This window comes from Nyctereutes procyonoides, unplaced genomic scaffold, assembly GCF_905146905.1.
Source record: "Nyctereutes procyonoides isolate TBG_1078 unplaced genomic scaffold, NYPRO_anot_genome, whole genome shotgun sequence".
Lineage (NCBI taxonomy): Eukaryota > Metazoa > Chordata > Mammalia > Carnivora > Canidae > Nyctereutes > Nyctereutes procyonoides.
The window spans coordinates 7116495-7129963 of record NW_026575148.1 but is presented as its reverse complement, the minus strand read 5'-3'; the positions used below and the strand labels follow the sequence as shown (position 1 = coordinate 7129963).

General features: G+C 46.4%; 2 protein-coding genes across 2 annotated transcripts; both read right to left on the bottom strand.

The window, feature by feature from the left end:
• Positions 1–8217: 8217 nt before the first annotated feature.
• On the bottom strand, positions 8218–11642 carry LOC129501630 (40S ribosomal protein S3-like). The gene is made up of 3 exons (XM_055312794.1): positions 11549–11642; positions 11261–11409; positions 8218–8850 (listed from the first exon to the last, which is right to left on the bottom strand). The coding sequence occupies exons 1-3, from the start codon at positions 11640–11642 to the stop codon at positions 8308–8310; spliced, it is 786 nt and encodes a 261-aa protein (XP_055168769.1). The 3' UTR covers positions 8218–8307.
• A 147-nt stretch (positions 11643–11789) lies between these two features.
• GPR150 (G protein-coupled receptor 150) lies at positions 11790–13134 on the bottom strand. Its single transcript, XM_055312882.1, has one exon. It carries the CDS (start codon positions 12939–12941, stop codon positions 11790–11792), a length of 1152 nt encoding a protein of 383 aa, XP_055168857.1. The 5' UTR covers positions 12942–13134.
• Between the last annotated feature and the right edge of the window lie 335 nt (positions 13135–13469).

The following is a 13469-nucleotide window of genomic DNA, read 5'->3' as shown; positions in this document are numbered from 1 at the left end:
TTCCTTCTAGAAAGGCTTGGTTTCTGATGGGTTAATTTGCTTCTTAGGTTGGTCTCTTTATCTGCTGTGTGCACTGTTTGCCAAATTGAGTGCCTTCTTTCCCTCCTTTTACTTTCTCCTTGCTTTCTAGCCTAGACATTTTCCCTCTGGATCTTCCCAGAAAAGGCTTTATGCAAAAACAAATTTTCCTTTACTTGGATGATCCCCAAGAGAAGATAACTTCCATCAGATCAACATCTAAGATCATGCTTGCTCTGGGATTGTCCAAGCTGGCTCTATCTTAGTATGTGTCATCTTGGTCGTCCTTTTCCATGACCCTAACTCACCGTATTTCTACTGCCTATTCCCTCGAAGTATAGGCATTATCAATATCCTACTTTTGGTATCACTTTTTTTTTTTAAGATTTTGTTTATTTATTCATGAGAGAGAGAGAGGCAGAGACACAGGCAGAGGGAAAGCAGAGGGAGAAGCAGGCTCCATGCAGAGAGCCCAATGTGGGACTCGATCCCGGGACTCCAGGATCACACCCTGGGCTGAAGGCAGGCGCTAAACCGCTGAGCCACCCAAGGATCCCCTTGTTATCACTTTTGAACTCACATAAAAGTATTTTATCCTGAGTATTTTATCCTAATTATTCTAGTCTTCTTTTCCCTTAAATCTGCATTAGTCTTCAGGACGTGGTTCTAATGGACTAGCCCTAGAGATCAGGCTACAAAGTCCATATGTGACTGCTGGTAGCCCTGTGTGTGTGTGTGTGTGTGTGTGTGTTGGAAGTGGGGACAATTCCCAAAGAAGTTTTATTTCGAAGAAGGCAGAGGTTCCTAAAAGGTGTTCACTTGGAGCATTGTTTTGTACTTAGCATTATTGAAGGTTCTGAGAGGTACTGCTTTAAAGAAACTGGGTGGTGGGGGATCCCTGGGTGGCTCAGCGGTATAGTGCTGCCTTCAGCCCAGGGCATGATCCTGGAGACCCAGGATCCACCCGGGATCAAGTCCCATGTCTTCCATGTTGGGCTCCCTGCATGGAGCCTGCTTCTCCCTCTCCCTCTACCTATGTCTCTGCCTCTCTCTCTTCTCTGTGTATTCTCATGAATAAATAAATAAAATCTAAAAAAAATAAATAAATAAAGGTCAGGGAGGTTGTTTTACAATAGAAGAAACTAAAGAGACATAACAAGCCAGAGTGTACACTGTAATTAGATTTAGGTTCAAACGGAAAAAAAAAAAATCTATTCAAGTTATGTTGAGGACAAAAGGGATAACTTGAATATGGTGAGTATTAGGTAATCTTAGGGAATTGTTAACTTAAGTGTGGTAATGCTCTTGTGGTTATGCAAGAATGTCTTAGTGTTCAGAGATGAAATGTAATGATATGGTGTTGGCAACTAATTTCCAAGTTATTCAAAAACAGCAAAATATATATAGATATGTAAAAGCAAAGATGGCAAAATGTTAATAATTGTGGAATCTCAGTGGTGAATATGTGGGTGTTCTTTTGTATTATTCTTCAACTTTTCTGTGTATTTCATAATAAAAAACTAAAAAGAGAGACCTATTTAACCTAGTGTTCTAAACATTTAACTTTGAAACTCTTTTTTTTTTCCCCCTTTATGATATATTAGTATGGAAGCATCTGTTGCTTCACAAAGTATACTCTGGAACGTGTTGGCCTAGGTCAGGCTTTCAATGGCTACATTTAAAAAAATATGCAATAATGATAAATGCTCAGTGAAGAATACAAATCCTTTTTAAAAATTCAGAAGGCACTTAAAAAACTCCAACCAGCTAGCTGAGGAAATGTTTGCTACATGTTTTCTGCCTTATTTACGATGCAGCAGTTCTAATACTCCTTTAACACAGTGGTGTGACTTCATTGGCCAGAGGGATGAAGTTCACAGCTTGTAGAGTGGTTCTTAAATGTTTGCGATTGCGTTATCCACATAATTTGTTTTAGTATAACCTTCTGGATGATGATCCAGTCTAAATTTTCAATCAGCTGTATCCTTCTGTACTTAAAAGAATTAGGCAAAATTATAGATTGCTTAGAGCACATTCAGGAAGAGAGAGAAACAAAAATTTGCAGGCATAATTGACACTTCCTATCTGGGATGAAGTTTTAAAGAAACCCATAGTTTCTTGTGATGGCTAATTGAGGTATCCACTTAACTAGGCCAAGGAATGCCGAGATATTTGGTTAAACATTATTTTGGGGTGTGTCTGTGAGGTGTTTCTGGATGAGATTAGCATTTGAATTGGTAGACTGACTAATGCAAATTGCGCTCCCCCATATGGCTGGGCATCATCTAATCCATTCAGGGCTTCATAGAACAAAAGAACAATAGAACCCAAAGCTGGAGAAAGGGAAAATTCACTCTCTCTGTCTGACTGTGCTGGAACATAGCTTTCCTGCTCTCTAACTGGAACTATGCCACCAGCATTTCTGGGTCTCCAGCTCGTAGATTGCAAACGGTGGGACTTCTCAGCCTCTCTAATTGCTTGAGCCAATTCCTTATAATAAATATATATGTATACACACACACTGTTGTTTCTGTTTCTCTGGAAAACCTTGACAAATACTAATTTCTTATATCCACTTGGATGACTTTAGAGAAGACAGCACGTGTAAACAATGAGGAAATTTACTATTTCACATAAGACAGTCTGAGGTTGGACAGCTCAAATTTTGGTTAATTCAGCTACTGAACTACATAATCAAAGACTTGGGGTTTTACCCTTCCACTCTGAGCTGTATGATGCTGGCTTTCTCTTAAGGTGATCTCCCCTCTTTGGGTTTTAAGATGGCTGTGAAAGCTTTAGGTCACATCTATAACCTACACCATCTGGAAGAAGAGAAAGAACTGCCTCTACTAATATCTCCTATTTAAGGTTAGGAAACCTTTGCCAGAAGCCCTTACCTCTAGTTTCGTTGTCCAGAACCAATCGACCCGCAGGCAGAATGGATTGACCATGGTTGACTTAGATATATCCCAGAGCTGGAGGAGGGTTTATCTTCCTTGATAGGTAGAGTGGCAGTTGTGAAATATGACACCAAATTCTTTGACACTTCTTCCATTAGAAGGTAGGGTTTATGTCTTTGAATCTGGGCAGGTTTTTGACTGCTTCAACCAGTGGAGTACAGAGGAATTTGTGAGACTTCTGAGACAACACATACAAAGCCATGTGGTTTCCCCTTCGCTCACTAGAACACTTGCTCTTGAAAACTTGAGCTGAAAAAAAAAAAAAAAGAAAAGAAAACTTGAGCTGCCTTAGGAGAAGGCTCTAAGGCTGCCATTCAGTAAGAAAGTCAAAGCCACATGGAAGGCCATGGTTAGGCACTCTAGTCAGTAGTTCCTGATGAGCTCAGCATTTGAATATTCCAGTCAAGGGAGCAGACATATGAGTAAAGAAGCTCCCAGGTGATTGTAGACTCCAGCTATTTGAGTCTTCCCCCTGTAAGGCCCCAGGTCTCATAGTAGAAAGAAGCCAGCCCTCCTATACTCTGTCCAAATCCTAACCCACAAAATCCGTAAGTATAATTAAATAGTGGTAATTTTACACCACAAGATTTGGGATAGGTTGTTGCATAACAATAGTTAGAACATGTTAGTCGTGAACAAAATTAAGATTCTTTTAGGAAGGCAGGAGAATAATCGATGTTATTGTGGGTAACCACAAAGCTTGCTCCATTTTTTATGCCTGCTCTTGTACTGATAATCATGGACATCAGGCTTCTCCAACATACTCAATTTGTAGATTTTTTTCAAAATGGAAAGTGTTTCCTAAGGTTAAGTGATGTCCTTTGGGGCAAATAAAAGACATCCCATAGGCATGATTTGGTTCAGACGTTCTGGACCCCGGGTCCCTTCTCAAGCCTCTAAAGAGTTTCACATTCTAGACTTGGTCCACTTAAATTCACACCAAGTTCCCCTGGAAATACTGGAAGCTCTGTGGAACAAAAAATGAGAAGCAAAGCCATCCCTTAGTCTAATCTAATACAACCTCAATATATAAATTGAAGTAAAAGCTAGCTGTAATAACGAGATTCCCAAAACTCAGTGGCTTAAAGACAACAGAAATTCATTTCCCTGTTACATAATTATTTGTCCAGTGTACGCTATGTCCTGCAAGATCCTGAAAGGACCCAGATTCCTTTCATGGTCTTGCTCTGCCACCCACCCTCTAGAATGTTGTCCTCATCTGTGTGGCTAAATCTGATCATTGTTACATTGTGTGATTATCACATTATATTTTTCAGCCAATAGGAAGGGGAAAGACCACATGGAAGATCACATGGTCTACATTTTAAGACCCACGCCTGGAAGCCACATGTGTCTTTTGCTCACACTCCATTGCTAAGAACATAGTTAAGTGGCTCTAGCTAGATGCAAAGGAGGCTGGGAAATGTAGTCTCTGGCTGAGCAGCCACATAAGTAAAGGGGAAAATGGATTTTGGTGAGTAGTTGGCAGTCTCCTCCATTCCTAGCAAGTTAGTTCTTTACTTGGATAGTTTGGAGGCTAAAATGATGAAACTCTCTGATATAATGTATACTTTTTCTAAAATACATTTCATTCTGCAGGTAGCCATTTTTTATCTAACATGTTCTCTCCTACCTCACCCTTGTGTTTCCAGGCTGGGGCTGTAACAGACACATCTTACAAAGAGCAAGACCTGTGTCTTAGGCTCAGCTGAACTTCTTGGCTATTACTTGTTCACATGACAAAACAACACCAACAACAATGAAGACCCTCCCAACCCCCCAACACACACACACAACTTTACCTCTGCTATTTACTAGATGTTTGACGATGGGCAAGTTATCCTTAGCTCCAGTTTTCTTATCTATAAGATGGAGATTATGATATATCACTTTAGTTGTTGTGAGGATTAATTGAATTGATGCTTGTAAAATGTCAAGCTTCATAGAAATTATTTAGAGCAGCCTTCTCGGGTCCCCTTCCTCTTCAGGAGCTTTGTACCATTGCTCAATTTCTCTTGCTCAGTAAACTTTGTTTTGCTGTCTACTGCTCATAAATATTATTTAATAAATTTTAGCTGTCATTATTATGGTTCTCATTTATCTTACAGGTATTTTGTAAGACACACAATAGTACCTTGCTTATTAATAAAATGATACCCAGAACTGCCAGGGTTTGGTAATAGATTTCACCACATGGAAAAAGGGTTAACTCTTTCCCTTGAGCCTGATATTCCCCTTAGGGTTGTCTGCATTTCAGGTTGGTGTGAAGTCTCATCAGATTACATGGTAAGCAGTTAAATATCCCAATTTGACATTTGGTGGAAGATTAAAACCCGTATGTTCTGATATCTGGGTCATTTGACTTCCATTTTTACTGTATCCAGTACCATTTTACTACCCTGATGTGATTTAGTTATCTATTGCTGCAAAGCAAACTAACACCCAAACTTAATTGCTGTGATTTCTTATTTCTACAGATCTGGGGGTTAGCTCAACAGTTCTGTTTGTCTAGCGTGGGCTCACTCATGTGGCTGCATTTAGCTGGAGGGTCAGTTGGGAACTGCGCTCAACTGTGATGGCTAAGTAGCTGGGCCTCCTTCTCCATATGATCTTTCATTGCTGACTTCTTCATGCCATGGTGATGTTAGGCATCAGGGGCAAGCCCCATGTGTATATGCTTTTCAAGATCCTGCTTGTGAATAATCTTCTGATATCTACTGCCAATGTAGGTCCCATGACCAAGCCCAGACTCTGCGGGAAAAGATTAGGGGTGGGTATTGAGAAGAGTGATTCACTGGAAGCCATTATATAATTACGCCAACCCATTTTGTGGTTGTCAATTCCCGGTTTGGTCAACCAGTAATAGTTGGTCCTAAGTTCCCATCCAAAAGCTAAAGTTTAAGTGGAATGTATGTCTATGATAAATGATATATATCTATATATATAAAAGTTCACATGTACTTTGCACATGATGGATCTTTTTTTTAATTTTTATTTACTTAGGATAGTCACACACACACACAGAGAGAGGCAGAGACACAGGCAGAGGGAGAAGCAGGCTCCGTGCACCGGGAGCCCGATGTGGGATTCGATCCGGGGTCTCCAGGATCGCGCCCTGGGCCAAAGGCCGGCGCCAAACCGCTGCGCCACCCAGGGATCCCCACATGATGGATCTTTAATAAATACTAAATGAACAAATGAATGAATGAATGAATGAATGAGTCATATCACCGATGGTAAGAATTTGCAAATAATGTCCCATAACATTAATAATTGTAGGCTGAGATTTCTCAACAAAGTCCTTACCACAAAAGTCATAGTTCTCCATAAGATACACATTTTTTAAATACAAGAGTTACATATTTGATTTTCATCCCTTTGCCCCCACTATGCTCAACATAGTGTCCAATAAAGTTCTTCAATATATACTGGCTGATGAACTAAATAAAAGTACACTTGGAATGGTCTTTTTTCTTTGATGAAGAACATGCAATAAGCTAAAATGAGACTCTTTCTTGCCAGACTCCTCCAATTAGAGGATGCTGGCTGCCACAGACAACAGAAAACCCAGCTCAACTGCTTCAAAAAATAAGAAAATATATCTCATTTAACAGGACATCCAATAGGCATGCCTCTGGTGTTTACCTGACAGCTCAGTGAGGTCATTAGGGACCTAAGTTCTTTTCATCTCTCCTCTCTGCCATATCCACAGTGTTGGATTCATCTTCTGGCTGGTACCTCTGATGGTCATTGGTGGGCTTCCAGCAGGCCAGCAGCACTACCTGTTTACCTTCATTCAGGGAGAGATGGAGAGAGCATACTGGCTCTCATGGCTCTCTTAGAAGAGAGCTTCCTCCTTCCTAGAAGCCCCAGCAACTCTCCTTCCACTGCAGCACATCTCATTGATCTTAACTGGATCACATGACCAGTCCTGAGCAGGCCATGGAGGTAAGGGGAGTGAAATTACTTTGATATGCTTAGACTAATTAAGGTCCAGTCTTAGAGTGGGAGAGGGTTCAGCTTCCCTCAAAGCACTTGGCTCGTCCTTAGAGGCGTTAGGTGCAAGAATCGGAGTCCTGGTAGAAAAGGAGAAATGGATGCCAGGAAGGCAGTCGACAATTACTGTGCAAAGTATTCATTCTGTAAGGTGCAACTTCCTTATCACTATGTGCCACCATTGCTGCATTAATCTTCTATAGGTTGATTCCCCAAGATCCCTTGCTTCCCTTCATGTAATATTACTCAACTGGATTTTATCCCTTACGACCCAGGGTTAGAAAATAGTAACAGTCATATATTGAGTACTAGGATGACTCTGAAGAGACTGTTGACAGGACTCCCCTCCCTTCCCATCAGGTATTTTACATATATCAACCCTATGAAGTAGATAATAAAAATCCCATACTTACTGATAAGAAAAGTAAATCAAGACTCAAAAAAAAAGAAAAAAAAAAGAAAATCAAGACTCAGAAAGATTCAGCAAACAGCCTAAAATCACACAGTGACTAAGTGGTAGCGATGAAATTCAAGTCCAGATCCATAGCTCTAAAGACCACTCTTTTCATTATACTGCCTCACAAATCAGCAAAACATCTGTTTAATTAGCTAATAAATAAAATTAATGTATTCATTTTCATTATAATGTCTTCTCTTTGATCAAGTCAGAACCTTTTAGGAATGGGAGGGAAACTCCTTTAATTTTCTTTCTTTTGTGTTTCTCAGGAAGCTTCCTAGGAAGCTTAGAGAAAATCTACCTTCTCTTTCATAAATCAGCTCAACTATTCTATTTTTAGTAAATGAGTTATAGCTAATCACTAATTGTGGTTTTAGTTACACTCTTGGCTGTTTTCTACATACTCTCTGATTTAAATTATGTAATAGGTCATGTTTACTTATTTTAGCTGTTTGTTACCATGCAGCCAATTATTTTTTTAAAGATATATAGAATTCTTTGTATTTAGGCTTTAAAGTCCTTGTGGTGACATTTACCCTGCCATCTATGTGAATAGTGCCTCCTGGAGTCCTGCAGTCTAGGCCTGTGTGTGGCAGCCTACTGAAAATATAACTCCAAGGGAAAATGTGCAGTGGGTAAGAGTGTGTTATTTGATTCCTCCCAAACTCCAAGTATGGTCTGGTCTCCTCTAGTCATATACTATTTGGGTGATACCTAGAAAAGAGATCAAGTTCAGTGTCAACTGTTCACATACCTTTGCTGTGAAGTTTGAATGGTATGTCCCAGTTTTTTTTTTTTTTTTTAGTCAAATATTTTATTAAAGGTCTTCACAGAGTAAAATCCAGCCTCCAGATCCAACTGCCAAGGAGACCCTATTTATGCTGTGGGTACTGGCTGCGGCATAGCAGGAGGCTCTGGCTTCCCACCCTTCTGTTCTGAGATGGGGGTGGTGGGCAGTATCTCATCCTTGGGTTCCACAATGCTCACGTGATCCGACAGGGGCTTCTTAGGGCCAATCTTACCACTAGGGTCCCAGGGAAGCATGATCTTGACTTTGATGCCCAGCACACCCTGTCTGAGCAGCACATGGCGCACAGCTGTGTCAACGTAGTAGTTAACAAGGTCTCCACTGTGAATCATCAGGCCATCCACAAACTTCATGGATTTAGCCCTCTGTCCTCGGAGTTTCCCAGACACCACGACCTCACAGCCTTTGGCCCCACTCTCCATGATGAACCGCAGCACACCATAGCAGGCCCTCCGCAGAGCAAGGCCTCCTAGGAGTTTGTAACGCAGTGACTCTGCCTGGGCAATAGCACATAGACCTCTTGTGGCCACCTTTTCCGCATAGAGCTCTACACTGCCCTCAGGAAAACCAAACCTCTTCTGAACCACAGCAGTCAATTCCCGGATAAGAGTCTAAATGTAAAATAACTTTGTGGTGTTCCTTGATGGAGACAGAACTGAATCTCTGAGCTGTCTATAGCAATGCAGGTTCCTGGGATCAATGCTGATCATTCTGAGGGGATGCTCCAAATTTCTTAACTCACAAATGACTCTAAAGATGAGAAGCAAGTCACCTAGATCTACATTCAAGGCTCAGATTTAGTTAAGATTAGAGAAAGTTCCTTAGCCATAAAAGTATTTCAGTATGAATTGAGATTAACCAAATCTTCACAAATCTTGGGATAATACAGCTTAATTTCAAATTACATAAATATATACTCTGTATTTTTTATACTCTGTATTTTTGACCCAGATGGAGATTTTTTATAATTTTTAGCACAGAGGAATATCTCTAATAGATCATAGAAATCAGTCTAACAATTTGGCAGTTGTATAAAAGTTTAGTCTTGTCCTCCTATAAGCACTTTCCTTTCTTTTCTTAAAAGAAAAAATGGAAGTCTCATTTTTTTTTCACCTCTTAACTGTGCAGTTCATATCATCAGCTCATATCTAAGCCAGCATGGTGGCCCCATTGCTCTTGCAATGGTCTACATATGGGTATATGATATAGTTCTGTACAAAGAAAGAAATTCTTCCTTTTCTGGATATTGTCATATTTGAACGTGATGCCTGGAACTGTAGTAGCCATTTTGTGGCCTCAGGGCTTCAGACCTTATTGTCAAGTCCACCAGTTCAGAATGGCCAAAGAGAAAGATGAAAAGGAGCTAGGTCGTTGATGATGAACTTATGAAGCTACTCAACTAACCAACTTTGGAGCAGCCCTACCACTGGACTCCTTGTTATGTGAGAAGATAAATTTAAACTCATTTTTTTGTTAGGGTGCTCTCAATTGCAGATAACAGAAACAAGCAACTCAACTGGCTTAAATTATCTCAGTTGGGAGCCTTCAAAGTAATACAGTAGGTCCTATTTTGAGTCTCTTTGTGCTTCTGCCTTCATCCCTGCCTTTGCCCATTCCCCCCTTCCCATTAGTTGGCCTTTCATACCATCATGGGATGACCACTTCAGTCTCCCGAGGTTGTAGATTTTCTTTTTCAGTGACCCGACACCCAGGCTTGAACCCTTATTAAAGCATATGTGATACTGTGCAGGTAACTGTTAGAGTCTCCTACATATGATTATAAGGTCTTTGAGGGAAAAATGTGTGTTATTCATCTTAGTATGTTCAATGCCTAACACATTGCTTAGCACAAAATAAGGAATTAATGTTTACTAGTGAACAAAAATAATGTCATGAAGACGGCTGTGTTCTCTCTTTGGCTGACTTATTCTTCGTGTATTATACACATAGTATCCTAAGCAGGGTGGGGAAGATTAAAAAGATGAAGGAAAACCTCTAACATTTTTGACAGAGTTTTGGGAAAAGGTAAATCAAGCTTAATGGAGATTTTTGTAACTCTTGTATCTAGTCTATCTTTGCCTAACTCATATGATGAATCATTCAACAAATAGGTGTTGAGTGCCTAGTACATTAAGAGTTTGGGATACATCAGTGAAGTAAACAAAGCCCTCAAAGAGCGTTGGCTCTTCAAGTGAACTCTAGCAAACATTTCCCCTTTCTCCGGCTTAGTTTGGCATTTGCGCATGAGCAGGAAGCACTGTCACGCAAAGCTCGCAGATTCTCATGAAAGACCCTGGTAAACATGTGGATATAAGTGTTACCACTTCTTTCTAGAACCAAGGACAGACACTGAAGAGGAGGAGGTCACTGATTAAATCTGCTTCTTGACTTTTTTCTCAGCAATCTACACCAATAGGCATTGCCTTCGGTTTGTTAAAAGGGTTTTTTTTTTTTTTTAAATATATACATGCAACACTGTGGGGGGCTTCAGCTTTCTTCCTGCAGATCTCCAGGAGGCTCGTCTGGGACAGTGAGCCCGGCCCAAAGGGACCACTTGGCTGTTTGGTTTCTCTAGTTTGCTGGGGACTCTGCCGGGAGATGCTCCCTGAGCACAGCACCTTAGCCGAGGAAGCTGGTTTGGGCACAGACACAATCACCTACAGAAACCGTGCGTATTTGAAAGGGGCTAAAGGAAGCTTTTATGTGTCCTTCCTACAAGGACTTCCTATTGAAGACTGGAAATAAAGGCCACGCTGATTTTCTTCTGAGAAAACACATTACCATGTTTCCTCTTTCTTTTTTTGAAGATTTTATTCATTCATGACACACACACACAGAAAGGCAGAGGGAGAAACAGGCTCCATGCAGGGAGCCCGACGTGGGACTCGACCCTGCGTCTCCAGGATCAGGCCCTGGGCTGAAGGTGGCACTAAACCCCTGAGCCACCCGAGCTGCCCCCCCCCCTTTTTTTCCTTAATAAAAGAAGTACTAATTGCTCTGTGGGTAATGCTTTTATTTTACAGACACTCTGTGGCTCTGCAGTGACGGCCTGGCTGCATTTCCGACAGCAGCATCCTGGTACAACTTGCAGGCCCCTCCGGGAGGCCAGTGTGGGGACGCTCCTCCTGGAGGCCACGGCAGATTCTCCTCTGGCCTCGAAGGTACACTTGCTTTAAACACGATTCCAAAGAAGTAAAAACAGACGGCAACACGGCACGTAACGAAAGCTCGACAAATTTAGCCAAACCACACGAGCTTATGCAGAGCACGACGGGAGCATGAGACAGAGCCGCAAAAAGAAGTCGGTGCCTTCGAGTGTTCCTCCCAGGGTCCCCGTGTCTCCAAGCTGGGGGGTGGGGGGGGCGAGGGAGAGGGAGAACGGGGAGAGTGTAGGAAAGGTCATCCTCGGCAGGGCAGGGAGCGTGGCACGGGGGCAGCCTGGGCTCCAGCGCCGGGCGCGGTGACCTGCAGGGACCCCGGCGGCCTCGTGCTGCGCGGAGGCCGCGTGGCGGCGCCAGAGGCCCCGGCGGAGGCCCGGGCCCGGGCGCGGCTAGAAGGCGCTGTCGCAGGAGCAGGAGCAGGGCAGCGGCCGCGGCGGCGGCGGCGGGGGGCGCGCGCAGCCCAGCTCCGGCGGCCCCCGCCTGGCGTGGTGGTAGTGGGGCCGCGGCCAGCGGTGGCGGTGCAGCGCCCGGTGCTCCCCGGCGCCCTCCGCCGCGCCCCGCGAGCCGCAGACGGCGCCCAGCCGCCCTCGCAGCAGCCGCCGCAGCCGCGGGCGCGCGTCCGCCTGGAAGAGGAGGTAGACGAAGGGGTCCAGGGCGCCCCGGGCCACCGCCACGAGCTGCAGCGCGGCCGCCGGGCCCTCGGCCTCCCGGGCCCCCGCCCGCCCGGACGCCCACGCGGCCGCCAGCCCCGCGGCGCAGTGGGGCAGCTCGCAGCCCACGAACAGCAGCGCCAGCGCCAGGCTCATCTTGAGACTCTGCAGCTTCGCGGGGGGCAGCGCGGGGGGCGCGGAGGGGGCGGGGGGCGCGGGGGCCCGGGGCAGGCGCCGCCGCCAGGCGCACAGCAGGCGGCTGCACGCCACGCCCAGCACGGCGGCCGGCGCCGCGAAGCCCGCCACCGCCTCGTAGAGCGCGTAGAGCCGCCGGGGCCAGCGCGGCGGGGGCGCCGCCAGGGCGGCGGGCAGCGCCAGCAGCAGCGCCAGCAGCCAGCCCAGGGCGGCGAGGGCGCGCGCGGGCAGCGGCCGGGCCTGCGGGCGGCGCACGGCGCGCTGGCGCTCCAGGGCCACGAGCACCACGAGGTGCGCCGAGGCGCCGCGGCCCGACGCCCGCAGCAGGCGCACGAGGCGGCCCGACAGGTCCCCGGGCGGCCCGGCCCGCAGCTCCCGGACCAGCTGCGCCAGCGCGCCGCCCCCCGCCGCGAGCAGGTCGGCGGCCGCCAGGTGCGCCAGCAGGAGGTCCATCCGCGGGCGCTTGGGGCCCGCCCCGGGCCCGCCCCCGCCGCGCAGGCGGCACAGCACCGCGGCGTTGGCCGCCGCCGCCACCAGCACGACGGCCCCCAGCAGCGCCAGGCGGACGCGGCGGCCGGGCGCTCCGGGCGGCGGCGCCCCGTGTCCGGACGTGAGGTTGGCGCCCCAGCCCGGGGAGCCGGGCGCGGAGGCGTTGGGCGCCGGCGGGAGAGTGGAGGGGCCGAAGGGGTGCTCCATCCGCGGCCCGCGGCGGGGAAGGGGGTCCGGAGGCTGGTCCCGGCAGGGGCGCGGGAAGCCCGCGTGGGGGCGAGGTGAGTCGGAGGGCGCCCACAGACGGAGACGGATCCGGGGAGACTCGCGCTTAAGTTGTTCCTACGGGTCGTCCTCGTCATTTGTCACTCAAACGGGGGTTGCACCCTCGAGGAACACGCGGGACTCTGATTCCCCACCTTCTCCGCGGCTCTCCTCCCCGCCAGCCCGTGCCGCGGCTCCCGCCCGGGCTCCCCCCTCCCCCGGAGGTGGGAGTGGGGGTGGGGGGGCTCCGGGGCGCTCGCGGCCCGACCCAAGGTCGCTGGGCCCGGCCTTTGCAACAGCGCGCGCTAACCGGGGCGACCTCCCGGAGAGCAGGGTCCCCACCCACGGGCGCGGCGGTCTCAGGATTCCGGATGGCCAGTGGCGGGGGACACGACACAAACACTAGTTTTGATTAAAAAAAAAAAGAATTCGGAGATGCCATTGGATCTGCATGTACTAGCGTGGGAACAA